The 18,001-nt window shown below is 41.4% G+C and overlaps 1 protein-coding gene across 1 annotated transcript in view; it reads right to left on the bottom strand.

Annotated features, from left to right (window-relative positions):
• The window catches only part of ELF2 (E74 like ETS transcription factor 2), a 40,013-nt gene extending 22,973 nt beyond the window's left edge, over nucleotides 1-17,040 (bottom strand). The window contains exons 1-3 of the mRNA XM_033161170.1: nucleotides 16,885-17,040; nucleotides 2,732-2,963; nucleotides 1,750-1,915 (exon numbers count right to left, since the gene is read on the bottom strand). Of these exons, the coding sequence (XP_033017061.1) occupies nucleotides 1,750-1,915; nucleotides 2,732-2,806 (241 nt within the window). The 5' untranslated portion in view covers nucleotides 2,807-2,963; nucleotides 16,885-17,040. The remainder of the gene's footprint in view (nucleotides 1-1,749; nucleotides 1,916-2,731; nucleotides 2,964-16,884) is intronic.
• Between the last annotated feature and the right edge of the window lie 961 nt (nucleotides 17,041-18,001).

The raw sequence follows: 18,001 nt of genomic DNA, 5'->3' as shown, positions 1-18,001 counted from the left end.
GGTTGGCCACTGTGAGAACTGAATGCTGGACCAGATGGGCCATTGGCCTGATCAAGCAAGCAATTCTCATGTTTTTTTCTATCAAGAGACCATAACTGATCACACGACTAAGTGAAAGGAATTAAACAGATATTTAATTGTTGATACTTTGTTGAACTAGAACAAATCCAAATCTTACTAATGGCAATACATTTCCAAGCTAAGCTCAAGGTATTACTGTTAGTTTACAAATCCCTAAACAACCTAGATCCAAGTTACCCAAAGGAGCACCTTATACCTTACACACCACTCAGATTACAGAAGTCACTTAGAGAATCCTTCCCAACTGTTCCAGTTATCACAAATTAACCTAAACAGTTCATTTCTACACAAAGTTTTAGCATAGTGGCATCAGTACTATAAAACACTGTTCTAATTGAAATCAGACAGGTACCTATATTTTGATATTTCATTACACCTGCATTTCTTTGGTTAAGCATTTATAAAGAATGAATTTGATTCCGTGTTGGCCATTTGTTGTGTATTTTATGATATTATAAGGATTTTATTGTACATTGTTACACAATTTTTAAAATGCTGGCCATTTATAAATTCACTCATGAATAAATAAATGCAGATTTATAGACTCATTGTACTAAGTCAAAATAGATTTATAAGCCAGCCATACTTTCTATGAGTACACTAGTCTTTTAGCACATTTATAATAGAAGCATAATATAGAAATAGAGCCACAAATGCCAGTGGAACTTTCTTCTCCATAAAGTATATTTAGAGTGCTAAAAATCAATCAAGACAGCAACGAAGAATTATCTCATTAAAATTTAATTTATAGTCCTAATCAATTCACTGCCTTGCTTTTGACCAATACATTGAGTTATTAATTTAAGTCTTGCTTATGCATTGAAAAGCATAAATGAAGGTGTATTGAGGATACCAAAGGAAACAGCTTTTTAGCACTTTCTTTATAGAAGTGCAAATCTCCACTAAGAGTTCACATTTGACATTTTCATTTCATGTCATAAGGGAATGTGAAGTAGTTCCTACCATAGTAACACCAACTAGTTTTTCACATCCCCTTCCCTTGCCCTCCTCCAAAAGCAGGTTGAACCATATTGACACTGATTAAATGAGTACTGTTGTCTTGATAGCCATGGTTTTCATTATTAAAAGGGAAACCTCATAAATCTTACCCTAGGAGGCAAGCTATCTACTGGACTGATATATATCCTAAGCTTATTCAGATTTTATACAGGAAATATAAGTTAGCACATTTGTGCAATATGCAGAGCAACAAGCCTAAAGACAGGATATTTTCTACTAAATGTATTCTTATTGGATTATTTGAATCAGATCTGGAAACGGCAGCTGATCTACTAACTGCAGCAGAAACGATAACTGGCAACGGAGGAAGAGTATAGCACTGCCAAACTCAGATTGCTTTGAAAAAGCTGGAACCTCATCACACTAATGAATCTTACATATTCAATTTTTGCTATGTTTGGGAATGATACCCTGTATCCATATAATTTACTTGCATTGTAAAATGATATAATAATGATGTTACTTGGTTGAGCATATATATATAAATTTTCCCTTCAAGTGACCTGCCTCCTCCCCATCTCCTTTTCATTAGCTGTTCCCATTAAATGGAAGGGGAAATCATAATGTGCAATTAAAACAGTAGTGATGCATACCAGTTGATTAATGCTTGCATCCTTAGCAAAAAAAAAAATAAGAAAAGAGGTTTACCTGTTTTCACAGTTTCCGTCTCGATTTCCTGTTCTTCTGCAACATCTTGAAGAAGATAAGTTTCATCATCATAAACAAAGATCTGTGCAGCATATCCTTGTTCGACTCTGGCACTTGGTACTGGCTCTACAATCACTGCTGGATATTCAGAGACTGGCTCATTCTCCTGTAGAGCACAGTAAAAGAATGTGTTGCCATCCTAATCCAAATAATCCCTTCCATTTTCCCTTTAGTGACGATGTATTTCATAGAATATTAAATAAAAAAGTATGTATTTAAAGGATTACAAATAAATTTGGGTATATCTGTAGGCAGAATGGGGTGGAGAGGGTTAGAGACAGATACAATGTATCAACCACTAAAACAAGGCTCATCAGAAACACACCATGAACCACAGTATGCAAACATTGTTGCATTTAGTTAACAAGCAGCCTATCATTTCCATGAACTTTGGTATTTACCTAGATATTTTATTATAGAAATAACTAGAAATGACAGTATTACAGAAATAACTAGAAATGACATTAAGGGTTTAGTCCAAAGTTCCACAATTTAAAGTCCTATCAGTTTCAATGTGATAAACATGTAGCTCAGATCTGGGCTTTTCATCACTGCTCATTCCTTTACCTTGCACACGTATTTGAATGTTTTTAACAGATGTGTGTAATTACCAACTTATCTTGGAAGTAAGGTAGGCAAGTTCTTGTTTTTCAAAAACTGCAGTAATTCTCATGGCCCACATATGGCTTCAGAGCCTGTTCTAAATACCAAGTTATTTTAATGAATCTAACACTTACATTCAAATAAATGCTCTGAGGCACATTCGCCCAAGTCAAAACCTGTAATCTATCTGACACAACAGTTCTCTTTTCTCTCTGAGCATGAACTAGGCCATAATCCTCTCCCATTACATGTTTCATTTGTATCCACATTTAGCATTTACAAAGATCACATCAAGAAAGGTTGTACATCATTTTCTGACCTGGCCTTGAATTTGTACTCCATTGCTGTCAAACTCAAGACCTGAGCCTCCACTGTCAACTGCTGCTGATGTCATGGTGCATTCCCTGGGAAGATTAGAAGGCTAGTAGCAAAATATGTAAATCTTCTCAGTGATGTTAACTGGTAACACAGAAAGCTTGAGATACAGGAATTTCATAAACCAAGTAGAATCTGTGCAAAATCAAACTTCTTCCCTTCTGGTGCCACAAATCCTGAAAGAGGGAGCATAAAAAACATTGGTATATGCAACTATTTTTAATGCTATAGCTTATAGTAATGTATTACGACTGTACATGAAAATAGGGCATCAGTTGACACTAATATGATCAAATAATACAGCTGTCATTTGTTAAATGTAGCCTTCCTTAATCTGGTGCCCTCCATATGTTTTGGACAAGAAGTCCCATCAGCCACAGCCAGCATAGCCAAAGGTCAGGGATGATGGGAGTTGAACCTGGAGGGCACAAGGCTGAGGAACCTGCATCTGTTTGCCATCACATGACAGTTCCAAAGTTTATACTTATGTGGAGAAATCATCCCCTTGCAATAAGTTTAACTATACAGAATTACTTCAATTCTCAGCTATCCTTGTTTAGCTTATGTTTTTCATGCCTTGTTATTATTTCAGGAGCTACATGTTCATAAATTGTTGCTTTTATTAAAGTCATACAGTAGCTGCGACCTGACCTACAGACTTTTCAATAAATAAATGCCAAATTATTCATATTCTGTGCACATGAAACCAAGCAGTCTTATCTAGCCACTGTTTGGTGTAGAGCACTGAGCTGGATGTACTACTGATGTTCTTCATAAGGTTTCCCCTATATTCTTACATATTTTTAAAATACTTTAATACCAACCACACTGTCTTCAATGAAATTCTAATTACAAAGCTTGCCATTTACAAAAGGGAAGGATAAAGGACTCCCAACACGAATCCCTGCCACCCCTATTGCAACTGCATCAGCAGCAAAGGGAGGCTGTCTCTTCTGTATTAAAAAGGAACAGGGAAAGCAAAACCGAGCTCAGAAAGAGCAGGTAAAATAGGAATTTATTCTGAACCCAATTCTCCTTACCTACTTGCTTCAGGAGCAGAAGCCAGTTGCCTGTTGCTGCTGAAGCAATTAAAGGTGATGGCCAAGAGGCCCCCAAGAAGCCTGTTAGTACATCCTTCCTACTGTTGTCCAATCTGACAGTTTACTGTGTTGACTAGAGGAGAAGCATGCTGTGCAAGACAATTTCCTGTCACAGCAGGCCCAGGGCTAGTGTCTGAGCACTACCCTTTACTGCCAGGCATATTCCCTGGTAGCATGCATGAAGTTGCATATGCACACTCCTTGCTTAAAGGAATTCAGGGTTATGAAACACACTACAATTAGTAAAGACTAACACCTATCCTGCTTCTCCATTTGGACACCCTCAATGTCCCCACAGCAGACACCTACTTTACAAAACAAAACAACAAAAAACCAATAATAATAATATCTGTGTGGAAACATTATTTTACAACTATGTTTCAGCTGATTAGATAAGTATGCAGATTTCACTAATTTTAAGAAAACTGTATTATACAATTCCACAAGTATACATTAATCAGAATGAACTGTTCCAGTTCAGTTCCCCAACTCTCCAAATAACATGCATCTAAATTTCTCTTTTCTATCTCACTTTCACATAGTCACTTTCTTCCTATACAATTAAGATCCCAATTTTGAACTTCTAGTGTTCTGTTGCAATTGCTGATTCCATAGCTGACAAATTAATAAAAAACATGTAGTTAATGGGGGTGATTGACCTTCTACAAAATTCAACAACAAGAATTGTATTAAATCTGGATATAATGAATTATTTGGGAAGCCGTCAACATTGCTTTATAATGACCAGTTTGTTTACACATCCCAAAATGTTTTCTAGTTTACGAACACAAGCAATCTTGTGGAATAAAGTAGCTCCTCTGTAATACATTTTAGAGGGTATGTATGAGAAGACACATGGTTTGAGAAGCACTGGACTATTTTATGTCTGACATTTCCCCCAACCCCAATGTGCCAGAGGCTAGTATCATATTTGGTCCCGGAAGTGTCCCATCCAGCCTGGGCGGCAGTGGAGTTGTTGTGGACTGGCAACCAATGCCTTGTGAACCATCACTGGTCCATGGACCATCACTTTGAGTAGCAATGACATAGCCTATTGCCTTGCACAAGTAATCTTGCACAATTCTTTGGTTACTAAACTTTTTGGAAAAAGCAACTTGGGCTCACTACAAATCAGAATGCTGAGATCTTAACTTCAATATTTTTTAAAAGATCTTAAACTGAAAACCAAAAGCACTTAAGGAGAGCAGCTAAAAGGAGCCTGCTAAGAACTGGAAAGGGTGAATTTGGTGTGTATCGTCCCTCACCAGACCAGAAACAAAAAAGTGTAACCCCTTGCAAAGTTGTTGTCCCGCTTTTATTTTCAGATTAGAATGGTACACACATATACACACATCTGTGAGATTTTCTGGATGGAGATTGTAAACAGTGACGTCAGAGGAAAACAAAAATCATTCCCACACCTTTCTGAAAACAGTGGCTAAGATGCTGTCACAAAATGCAAGATTCAGTCAATCCCACTATTGTTTAATTCTGGGCAGTTTTCTTTTCAGTTTTGCATACACAATTCTGCACTGTAGTTAGGGTTCAAACTTATGCAGGAAATTCCAATTGAAATTTGAAGCTAAATGTTTGGTCATTAGAGTTCTTTATCAGTAACCCCTTCATTGCTTCCAGAAGTACACAACTGTCATGAGTTTGTCAGGAGTTTGTGGAGGTATGCTGGAGAGTGTGGTCGGACCCTGAAGAGTGGGAGGAGCTTGAGGAGTGAAAGCTAGAGGACGCTGGAGAGGGTCCCAGTAGGGTGGTGGTCATGGATTCTGAATCCCAAGAGATGTCTGATCCAGCAGAGGATTCCAACTGGTTAGGGGGTTGAGAGCTGCTCTTTGAGAGTTGCTCATGGAAACTCTCAGATGTCCCTCCTGTTACCACTGGGACATGCACCTCCTTAGCTTCTGCTGCTGAGGAGCACCCTCCAGTGCCCTCCCTTCATGGAAGGGAGCTGGGAGTAAATAAGATGCCAAGCTGGCACCGTCCTCATCTCTGTCACCTAGAACACAGGGACATCAGTGTGTACAAACCTCAGGTAGCCAGCCCATGAGGAGGAATGCCCATTTGCTTGCCACGCTAAATGATGTGTAGCGGGCATTCCTTCATTGAAAAGGAAGGTGTAGGGAGCTTGTTGCTTGTTGGTTCTATGTCTTAGCTCTTGCCTAGCAATTCCTTTGATTTCTTATGTAACTGCTGATCCTTGCAACTTTTCACTTTCCTTGTGTACCATTCTAATCTGAAAATAAAAGCGGGACAACAACTTTGCAAGGGGTTACGCTTTTTTGTTTCTGGTCTGGTGAGGGACGATACACACCAAATTCACCCTTTCCATTTTTACATACACAAACAAACACACACACATGCTGCCTTTAACTCAGGATAAAACTACATAAAGTCAGGGCTTGTTTAGGGGTACTCTCATTTTGATTCAAGAAAATCACCATTTTATAGTTCAAATTAGGAAAAATAAATACAGTAAATGGACAAAAGTTCAAAGATTTACAAAATGTTTAGGGGTATGTGTACCCCTGCATCCCCTCCCCAGAAGAAAAGCACTGCATAAAGTACATCTGAAGCCCACAAAAGTCTTTTAAGTTTCTACAACGCTTTGTTGTCTTGTCCTGTTTGAATAAACCACAATTTAAACTAATTGCAGGTCTATGTAGCAAGTGGTGATTAGTTTAAACCTGGAAGCTGATACCAGTAGTTTTGATCTCTTCCCCTGGCACATGCTGGAAGGTAGGGGGAGTACAACTTAAGTAGCTCTGTTCACATCAGCAGGTACCTTCTGTGCCAACTTTTAAACACCTGCTGAAAACTTTTCTATTCTGCCAGGAATAGCGTAGGCAGGCAATTAAGGATACATCCCCAAAAATGGTCTACTGATGCTTGTTGTTAATTTCTTTTTGCTTTTAATTTGCTTTTAACTTTTTATTATGTTAATGTTCAATTTTATGTTTTTATATTGTTATAAACTGCTGCGATATATTTTTACAATACTCCAGTATATAAATATTTTATAAATAAATAATAACACAGTTTTTCCCTCTACTAAAAACATAGTAAGATGGAAGGGGAAAAGAGATAAAATTCACATATTTCCTGATATTCCAATAGCTTTCTCACTCTTAAAAATACATACTACCTTTAAAATAGATCAAATTTCCAAACCAGCAACAAGCACAGGGGATACATTAAAAAAAACCCAGATTACTTGCCATCTCAGCAATAGAAGTTGACAAAATGCCACACACACAAAAACCAGCAGATAATTTGTTCTTAACAGTTTTGCCATTTGGGTACATACATACTGTATCTTCTTAATCAGGTGCCTAAAGATGGCCTATTCTCTGGGAAGTATGTCTGGAAGTCAAGAGAGATGCTTACAGCTAGCATATGTTCACATTACTGTTTTTTCCACATGCATCTTTTAATGTAAGTCACTTTCCGTTACTTTGAAAGAGAAACAACTAAAATAATATAAATTTGATAGTATATGTTATATTATATTATAATAATACAGTGCATTTGAACTGCTAGTTTTTGAAGGTGCATTAACACATTTGCCACAATTTATACCAGTCCTATAGTTTATTAACAAATAATGCTGTTTGATATGTTTTATCTCAAACCAGCTTTAATCCAGCTAGAAAACTGGATGAGAAGCAAGCAGTAATGTGAAATACGCTAGCAGCTGTCACACATGCACAGATGACAGCTTAATGTGAGTTCTGAGGGAGTTGCAACAGCTAGGGAACCCAAAACATTGTCCATTTTGGGTGAAAACATATCTGCCCCCTCTCTGATGTGACCACCACCACCATACAAATGTGGCCTGAAATGTAGGGGGGGGGTACCTCACTGTGTTCTAAGCCACTAATGTGAACATACAGTAATGTATTTTGAGGTATACTTTTGGCCCCCGGTTTGAGTGTCAATTACTCAGTTTGGGGGCAGCACAAAATATGGAATTGGTGGCACAAAACTAGCACAAAACTTTGGCATCAGTTTGGAGGGGACCCAAAATTTTGGGGTCACATGTTAATGAAGCTCTAGTTATCTATGGTCTGACTGGAGTTGTAAGGCCAGGAAGAATGAAGCAACAAAGGATGATTCTTTGAAGGCATGCTTAATAGTCTGCATGGATAATCAGCTGAGGAGATAGTTATGGCTACACTTTATTTGTGTAAAATCTGCTCCTAAAGAGGAAATAGCAATTTTAAAAACATGTGCTTCCAAACGCTACTCAGAAAGAAACTTGAAGAAGGTGGGTTCTATGCTGGAATCTTAGCATGTGATATGCATAGAGTAAGCCCCATTGTCGAACTCAGACTGGCTTTTTTTTTTAGTATACTTGAATATGATCAGACTATCAGTAGGCAGGTAAAGATTTGAATACAAGAGCCTATTGGACTCCTTAGCCTGAGGGACAACTTCACATGCTGCTGGAAAAGCATGCTGTGTTCCTTTTTCTTCCTCTACAGTTAGTCTGAGTTAGCAAGGAATAATCCCTGCAGCCGGGACTCAAGAGTGGTTATTAATCCATATCCTGGATTCTTCTGAAGTAAGTGTGACTGAGCGATCAAATTTTGTCAATACATCATGCAAGACAAGATGTTTTCATCTCCCCCTTTCCTGAGCAATACCCTCAAAGGGAAAAGAATCGAAGTTATCAAGCTCCACACTGTTTACACTACACAAGATCTGTTGAAGCAGAGGAGATACAATTCTGGTGCCTTTTATGGCTTCTGGTTGCCCCCAAGTGATGCAAAGCCCAAGGTGAGTTCCTCAATGTCAGACACAACTGTTCTCTCAGTAAGTGCAATTAGCATTTGTGGGAACAACATCAAATTATTCATGACTATTTTTTGAAGACTAAATCCTTTTTTGTAACTCACACAGGCTTCAGTTTGCATGAGCCATTAAAATCCACTAAGAAATCTATAGGGGAAATAGAGTAAAAGTAATATTAATGTTTGCTTGGAGATACTGGCAACTTCCCATTTATGCAGGGGTTGCATTTAGAGGCCCCATGCACGTCAGCGGGACACATAAGCACCCTTGCGGTGCTGAAAAAGGCACACGTGTCAGCCGTCACGCACATGCTGAATGTACCCTCCTCCACCTGACCCACTATACACTGCTTCCAGACACTGATTCTGAACAGACATAGAAACACCTAGGTGTTCAGTGACTAAAATATAGTATTAGATGTCAGCCTGTTGATGATGCACCATTCCAACACTGCAAATTATCTCACCCAGTAGTTTCGTATGGATGTCAAACAAAATCAGAACCAATACCAATCCACTTGGGACTGAGCAACAAAATGTCTAGGGGGCTGAAGTAGCATCCCTAGTAACCACATTCTGCATTTAACAGATACAAAAGATTTGAACCACTGGAGAAAAAACTCATTACCCCATCTAAGCACTGAAGCCATTGCAAAACAGCATAATTAGCAGCATCTGCAACACCAAAAGCTGCTGAGCATTTGACTACTATCAACACTCCCTACTATCAACACTCCCGCATTGCCCCATCAAACTCAGGATGAAGATAATCTCCTACTGCAATCACATACTCCCAACGCTTCTCCAGGAAAAGGGAAGCTAGATGCAGACAAGTCTAAAGGTAGTTAAATCATCACTGCATACTTATATATTATTTTACTTACTGTGTTTATGAGAATTAGCTAGGCCAGTGGTTCCCAATTGGTGGTCCACGCAACCCACCCAGGGGATCTGTGGCACCACTTATATAACAAAAACTACCCTAGAAATTTCACAATTTTCAAAAATATAGGGTCCATGGCTTGGCTTTTAAAAAACAGGGCATCTACAGTACTTAGCTACCGGTATTTGGGAACCACTGATCTAGACATTATTCATAATAAACACAAACAGTTAAAGTGTACTGCTTGAGACACAAACCTGCATAAAAACCAAATACAAATAATGATGACTTCTTGAGAAAGTGACAAACCACTACCTTCTTAAGGACTAATAGATCACTATCCTGCTCTCTAGGGAGACATTACACAATCTATTGGTTGTTCCTAACTGAGCTTTAATATCCATGAGAGTCAAGGTATGTGGAGTGGCCTTCACAGTATCAGGCAACCAGTACCCTTAAAAGAATTGTTGTGCTCAAGTCACAGCATAGAACTAAGAAAGGACGGAGATCATCACTGGCTCACCTTTTGGAAGAGAACATTATTGGCATAGAAGACCCTTCACTAACCAGAAGAAACCCACTGGATGTGATTCAGGTGATATAATTGTGGCCAAAAAGGTAGGTATCATTGCTGACATCACTCAACTCATGGGCCTGCAAAGACTCCACTGCATGATCCATCAGATTCAGCCAGTCTTTCAACAGCACTGCTCAGGAAGTTTAATTTTACACTACTCCTCACTAAACCAAATGGCCAAGTTGACCTAAGTGGATCAGTCTCCAATGGTGGACCATCTCAAGATGTGGAAGCCTGTTTTACACAGGAAGACAGCAATCACCAGAACCAGTCATGACAATGTGTTGCTATCAATATATGCATAATATTTTAGGTTTAACTTTTCATCTGCATTGGTAGAGGAAGATACTAAAAACAAGACAGGGATGAGAAAAGTTAGAACACACATTTACCCTTATAGTCCAACTGTGTGAGGCAGCGGGGACAAAGAACACTCAAATATTTTTTTTCTTTCAGAATGAAAGTATAGCTATTTTCAGAGGGGTGGCTTTGTTACTCTGCTAATGCAAAAGAATAACAAAGACATGAGCTTCTGTAGGAGAGAGCCATTTTTTCATCATTACTGATGATTTAGAGTGAAGTTTCAAAGTCTTGTGGTACCCTAAAGACTAACAAACATTTGTGGATTAAAGTCCACTTCATCAGATGCATGTTATACCATCTTGGAAGGTACATAGCTGTGGGGGGGGGATAATGTAATTACATAAATGCATTATGTGGATGTTCCATTTTTGTTTTCCTCTTTGAAAAAATAGGTTTTTTTTTTCATTTCTGCTCAACAGTCCTGAGCCAAAAAGAATGTGACCTTCCTTTTTGTTTACCACAGTAATGAGTGTGTCTATTTGCACATTTTATTTTTTTCCTATTTGCCAGCTGGCAAAAGACACGCATTTATGCTCCGAAGTAACTACCACCATGCTCAACAGGACTTACTCTCATGTAAATCTACAGAGATTACAGGCCAAGCAGGGCTTGTTGCTGAATACGATACATAGGCTTGGGGCTGTTAGAATGCATCCTTGTGCAGGTCTATTTCAGACACTGGGTATATTTGTAACTAAGTGTTCAAATAAAACAAATGTTTTATACATGCAAAATTTAAAGGATTTTATATCCCTTTGAAACCACTGGGATTTAAAGGGGCTAAACTGGATTGCACTGTACGACCAAAAAAGTATACTTTATTCCATAAATACAAGAAACCAGATGTTTCAAATTAGTATTTTACATGGCAACTACTACATACATTATGAACAATGATTTTCATATCCTTGAGATAAGAAACAGAGATGAGGGTTTGATATTACCGCATAGAAAGTTTTTTCTAGAAAAAATAGCAAGTTTGTTCACTCATTCAAAATCTCCAGAAATTTCACATCTCTGACAAAGACCATGTAAATGAAATGTCGTATTTTTCCATCTATAAGATGCCCCCATGTATAAGACGCCCTCTATTTTTGGAGACTCACGTTTAAGAAAATGGGGGGGAGATGTATCTGTGTATAAGACACCCCCTAATTTTTGACATTAATTTTAAGGGGGGAAACCTAGTCTTATACACGGAAAAAGACAGTAACAAAAAGTAAATTAAAATGAAGTCCATAGTCCGTATACACATCATTATGACTTCTCCCCAAGAATGACCAGCTGACAAATAATTGGCTACAATTATAATGCAAAAAAGCAAAGAAAATGACACTGAGCTTTATATAAAACCCATAGAAATAACATTGCCTCCCCTTATTTTAGATTCATTTTCCCCAAAAGGCAGTTAAGTACTGTAGCTTGTTTTTTGAAGACAGTGGGACTTTAGCTCTTTTGTTAAGTCAAATCATTTTTATTAGCTATATACCTTATCTTTTGTTAAAAACTTGAAAGCAGCATGTACCCTGCAAGTACAAGGTCAAACTTAACCACACAGAAACTTTAAAGACACACAGAGAGAGCGAAAAGAGAGTGTGTGTGTACTGCCTGTTGACTATAGATAATTGGATTTGGTTTTATATAAAAAGTTGAGGCCCACTGCAGTCTTCTGTTTTTCATTTCTAAATGCAGGGTATTCAAATTAATAGCTATTGTTTTCATTCCTACAGATGACTGGTGGTTTGGGAATCAAAGGCAGCTTGTACCAGTGGTACCTGTACTGTTGCCTTTTTGTTGTTGTTTAGGTTTTAACAAATATAAGAGTTATCAGACTCCTGTAGCTCCAGAGAGCAGAGATAATTTCAGCAGTGCAGCTTCTCTCATCCCTGCAAGTTACATCTGCTGAAATCTCCCCCTTCTACACAGCTGTTAAAGTTGCAGGAGCCCTGCTATTCTCATTTGCACCTGACCATCCTAGAGAAAAAGAAAGACATATGCAATAAATAATGTAAACTGGGTCCTCATATTACAGGTTGGGATTAAAGGTCGGTCTTGGGTATGCTAAGACTGAAGAATACTGCCACAATGATATACCAAGGTAATAAAGATGTATTTCAAGATGATTGCAAAACTGCATAGATATAACACAAGGAGAATTGCATTTCAGTGTCAGACACTATCTGATGATTACTTTAATATTCAGAAAATTGTATCTAGACACACTGCTTGTTTTTTTATTTAAAAAAACCCTCTAAGAGGTTCACAAAAACATTAAAATTTGTTTGCAAAAAAAGTTACAAACAAGTATATAAAACATTCAAAAGATGAATTAAAATCAACAATAGCTAAATAGATAAAATGTGTATAATTTCCACATGTCTGATTAGGCTTCCCTAAACAAATATGTTTTAAACAGGTGCCAAAAAGAGTATAGCAAAGGCACCTGGTGTCCATAAGCAAAGAGTTCCAAATATAGGTGCGACCACACTAAAATATCCATTTCTTACAAGTGTGGAACAGGTATTGCATGGCACCTTTAACATTGCCCGTTCTGCATATCATAGTGGTTCAGTGAGCATATATAGAATACGGCAATCCTAATAGTAACACCTTGAATTTCGCCCAGTAGCAACAGGGAACCAGCATAGATTTATAAGCAGTGGTGTTATATGCTGTCAGGGTCTCACTCCTGTCCACAACAATGCTGTAGCATTTTGCACTAACTGCAGATGAAGCACAAGGGAAGCTCCAAATAGCCTGCATTGCAGTAATCCAATCTTGAAGTCACCAATGCCTGAACTACTGTGGTCAAGCTCTCCCAGTCCAGTTGCACCAGTTGCAACTGGTAAAGGGTGTTTCTAACCACGGAGGCTACCTATGTGACAAAACTGGATCCAGAAACACCCCCAAACTGTATCTGCTCCCTCAGGGGGAGTGCAACCCTGTCAAGGGCAGTCAAGTGTCCAATTTCTCAGACACAGGAGCCACTCAACCAATACCTCTGTCGTGCTCAGATTCAAGCTCTATTTATTTCCCCTCATACTTCCCACCACTGCATCCAGGCACCAGTCCAGGCCCACACAGCCTTTCTTGATTCGGGTGTTATAGAGAAACAGAGATTAGTATTATCAACATACTGATTGGCACCTTGGCCAAAAATTCCAATGACCGCTTGCAGCAGGTTCATGCAAACATTCAGCAGTGCTGGAGAATAGTGTCCTGTGGCACCTCTTAGTGTAAATTTCAAGTGGCTGAAAAGCACTCTCCCGGTACGTTGTCCCGAAGGTTGGACCAGAATCACTGTAATACAGTGTTGCCGCCAAACCCCCCACCCCAGTTCCCATTCCACAGAGCCAGTCCAGCAGGGTACCATGGCCAATGGTATCAAAAGCCACCGAGATCAGGAAGCAGGAGAAAGATAGAACTCTTGTCCTGCTCTCTGTAAGGTCATCATATGTACATGCACACACCTACTACCAGTTGCGGTTGGGATGAAAAAGTTATCATTTTAGCTGGTATCTACGGAAGCAATTGTGGGGCCCTTTTCCCTGTGGGCAAACTTGCATGTGTGGGGGTGGGGAATGGGTAGCATAACAGATGCGACCCTTACACTAAGCTGCACAAAAGTCAGTGGTTTCTATTAACTTTTCTCTCCAACCCCGTCTAAACAAGCAAGAAGCATCCTCACAGTTCAAGGACACATTCCGATCAAGTAAAGCTGTTGGGGAGGTCCAATAGCAGGGCCAGTCAGAGGCATGACCTAGGGAGAGTCCCAAGGACTGGAGAGAGATGGCTCCCCCAGACAGGAAGGTCCCACTCCTGTACCAAAGCTGGGCTGCATTCAAGTTCCATTGATTTCAGTAAGAATTATACTGTGACTAAATGATTTCGTTGGGACCCAAGTGTAAGTCTGGATCCAACAATCAATTTATGGTTCATTTCTGCCCAAGGTATACAGATAATGTTCATAATGGTTTGTTTTAACTAATAATAATATTTTTTAAAAAAAACCAGTATATACTGATACAAACACAAGAGCAACAGAAAAAGATGCAAACATGTGAATCACATTAACAAGGACAAGAAAACTGGACTTAAAGTTTCTTTTAAAATTGCTCTAATTGCTTGATAAATCAGCCTCACAAATAGTTTTATACACATGCTGACACATGATTTTGCAGAATATCCTTAAGAGCCAGATGCATTTTGTTCCATCCAAATATTCCAGTAGCACTTGAAAAATTAAAATAATAGAGATCAATGTCAACACCACAAATACAACTGCCATGAAATTTAACACTAAGTATTTGTGTGTCTATATGCTATAGCTGATACATCTCTTGCACAGCCTGCATTCTAAACAACTAATAATTACTTGGAAATTCAAGTCTCTTGTCATCTTACATCTAGTTCAAAAAATTTCTTTTCATCCTCTTTAACATATAATTTAAACATACAATAAAGAGGTCCACTTTCATTATGATTTCTTGTCTCAATCTTTTACAATTTACTTCAGCAACATGTGGATATAAGTAAGTACTTCCAGGAAACAAGTCCCACAAAATAAGGACAACTGAAAAGAGTTGCAACCATATGAGGTGCTAATCTCCCACCTCCTTCCAGAAACTAAGGACTACCGGTTCCTTTTAGTTACCAGTAGTACTAGGTCATTTAGAAGAAGTGAGAATTCTCTCTCAGGTCCCATGACCACCACCAACAACAACAAAGGCAAGCCATCGCTTCATCGAACTACTCGACTAATAAAGAACCTCTATCAAACAGCTAAGAGAACATGTCAGGACATATTTACAACAGCTCCTCCCTTAAAATACCGTCACGTGCAGAGGCCAGTGCTCCACATCCGTTCTTCGTAGACGTGGAAAATATTTGTAAGCCACGCGGGTACAAGGTTGTTTTGTTTTGTTTAAGGAGGAGGGGGGAGAGAGAGAGAGAGAGAGAGAGAGAGAGAGAGAGAGAGAGAGAGAGAGATGGGGGGGGGATCTATATTTCACAGCCACGAAGGAAAGAGCTCTGATAACAGAAGCAGCCTTAAGGAAAGAGCTCTGATAACAGAAGCAGCCTTAACCGACGCTCCACCAAGGATGTGCATATGCAAGTCTTATCCGGGAAAGGGAGGCAACCTCGACACCAGAAACTGAAAGTAAAGGCTTGCGGGGGAGGGCGGAGAGGCCAGCAGAGCCATCCCAACTGACAGGGGACGCGCGGATGGAGCTGCCTCCCTTCCAGGCAGCGGCGGCGGCGATGGCCTTGCTTACCACCCCACACATCCCCTCCCTTCCCAGAACCATCAACAAAGCCGAGCCAGCACGGATGGCGGGGGGTGGGACGACTTTCTAGTACAGTGTTTTTTCAGATTCCCTTTTGCGCTTTGTAGGCAATTCCTTCCGATGTCTCTCCCCAGCACCGCCACGACTCGTGTATCCCGCAAATATTCAAATGGGTTATTTTGTTGGGGGAGGGGGGAGAGAGAGAGAGAGAAGAGGACACTGTTTCTGCACTCCATCCAGCCCCAGACAAGAGCCAAAAAAATAAAAACCTGACAGACCAGCTTTCCCTTGGTTTAATCGCACATCCCTCAGAGGATTTCCTTTCCCCGTTGCCATTCCCCTCCACTTGCACGCAGCATACACAATTGCACAATCGCTCGGCGAGGAGAGGGAGGGGTCCCGCAAGGACTCCGAGGGGACTTTCCAGGGCCAGTCTATGCCCAGCCTCCCTCCCCTGACCCGTAAAGACTTCCATTTACACACACACACACACACACACACACACACACACACACACACATTTATATAAGCCGATGGAGGGATGGCACTGACAAGAGCAGGGTCTCCCCCTCCCCCCGCCCCATGCAACTGAAGGGGATCCCTTCGGGGATTTTCCAGCCTTGCGCCTGGCGTCCCTTTGCCCGCCTTGCCCTGTTCGTGCTTCCAGATCACAAACGTGAAGAGGGGGAAAAGACACGGGTGCGAGGACAAGAGACCAATTATCTCCCCTCCCCCCCCCAAAAAACTCCGGTCTTCCCGATGAGGTCGACCCTAATGATGGGGGGGGGGGAGAGAGAGAGAGAGACCTCGGTCCCTCGACTTCCCATCTACGGGCCCATCCGCTCCTCAAGCGGGGCGGGCGAAGCGAGGGGTCTATGTCCCTCAGCCGCCGCCGAGGCCGGGTTTCAGCCCCGGAGCTCCCGCTGCCATTTCTCCGCGGGCCGAAAGAGCTCCCGCAACGTCGCCTCCGACGGACAGGAGCGCGTCGGGGGCAGAGGAGCAGCCGAGTGACCCCCGGGGCTCAGCCCTTCTCTTTTCTATCGCCGCCTTCCCCCCACCCCCCGGTGCCTCCCTCCCGCCTTACCTTGTTTATGTGTCAAAGGGAAGCGTCACGTCGCCGCCGCTCTCCCCTCTCTCAGGCCGAAACAGCGGCGGGAGGAAAACAGCCGGCAGCGGCGGCGGCGGCGGCAGCAACAGCCAGGAGAAAACCAGCTCGCGAGGAGGCGGAGGGAGAGAGGGAGAGACGGAGAGGGAGGGCTGCTCGCTCGAAGCAGCAGCAGCAGCAGCAGCCGCCCAACGCCGGGGGAGGAGACACGAGGAGGGACGGAGGGAGGGATCTGCGCCCGAGCGATACAGCCTCGGCTGCCCGCCCTCCTCCTCCTCTTCCCCAGCCTCCTCCCCGGCGCTACGCGCGAGGGCGGCCTTCGGCCACCCCTTCTGCACATGCTCGGGCACCTGAGGCGCCTCTGCCGAAGGGGTGTTGGGCGCGAGGGGAGCCATAGCTGTCAAGTTTCGGATTTGAAAATAAGGGATCAGCACCTTCACCTGTCCCGGGGACAGTCTACGGTTCTCAGGGACAGTCCACGCCTTGGTAATCCCCCCCCCCCCAGGCTACAAATTAGTTTACACCAGGCTACACACCACCATCTTTCCCCACATTCATATGTGGGATTTGACTGGAGTAACATATGACTGGAAAGGTTTGCAGTTCCACAAACATAGGTGCGCACTGCCTCGAAATAAAAAGAAGTGAACAAAATAAGGCTCACTAGGGGGGCATTGCTAAAAAAAAATGTCAACTTTGTAACCAGAGGTTCAACTGAATATAATCTGAATCACATGCACCACAAGGCCTATGCAGCCTCAAGTTAAGGTGGCTCCCGGCCTGGCTTTTTACAGGCCCCAGCTGACTGCACAACCTGGCATTTGGAAAGGCCATATAGACAGATACCTTTAGCTTATGCACCCCTCCTTTGCACACCTGTCAACACAACAACATAGGCATTTTCCACAACAGCTCCGCAGCACAGATCCCTTCTGCAGACAGGCACCCGTGCGCACGAAATGCGCTCCGCTCCCCACAGCGGACCCATGCTCCCTCGCCCTCTCAAAATTCCCCTCTACAAGCTGCATCCATGGATAGAACATTGCACCTAAATATTCCCATTCTGCACAACGCGCAGCATTTGCACGACCTCCTC

Source organism: Lacerta agilis, chromosome 9, assembly GCF_009819535.1.
Source record: "Lacerta agilis isolate rLacAgi1 chromosome 9, rLacAgi1.pri, whole genome shotgun sequence".
Lineage (NCBI taxonomy): Eukaryota > Metazoa > Chordata > Lepidosauria > Squamata > Lacertidae > Lacerta > Lacerta agilis.
This window is presented reverse-complemented; position numbering and strand designations above follow the sequence as displayed.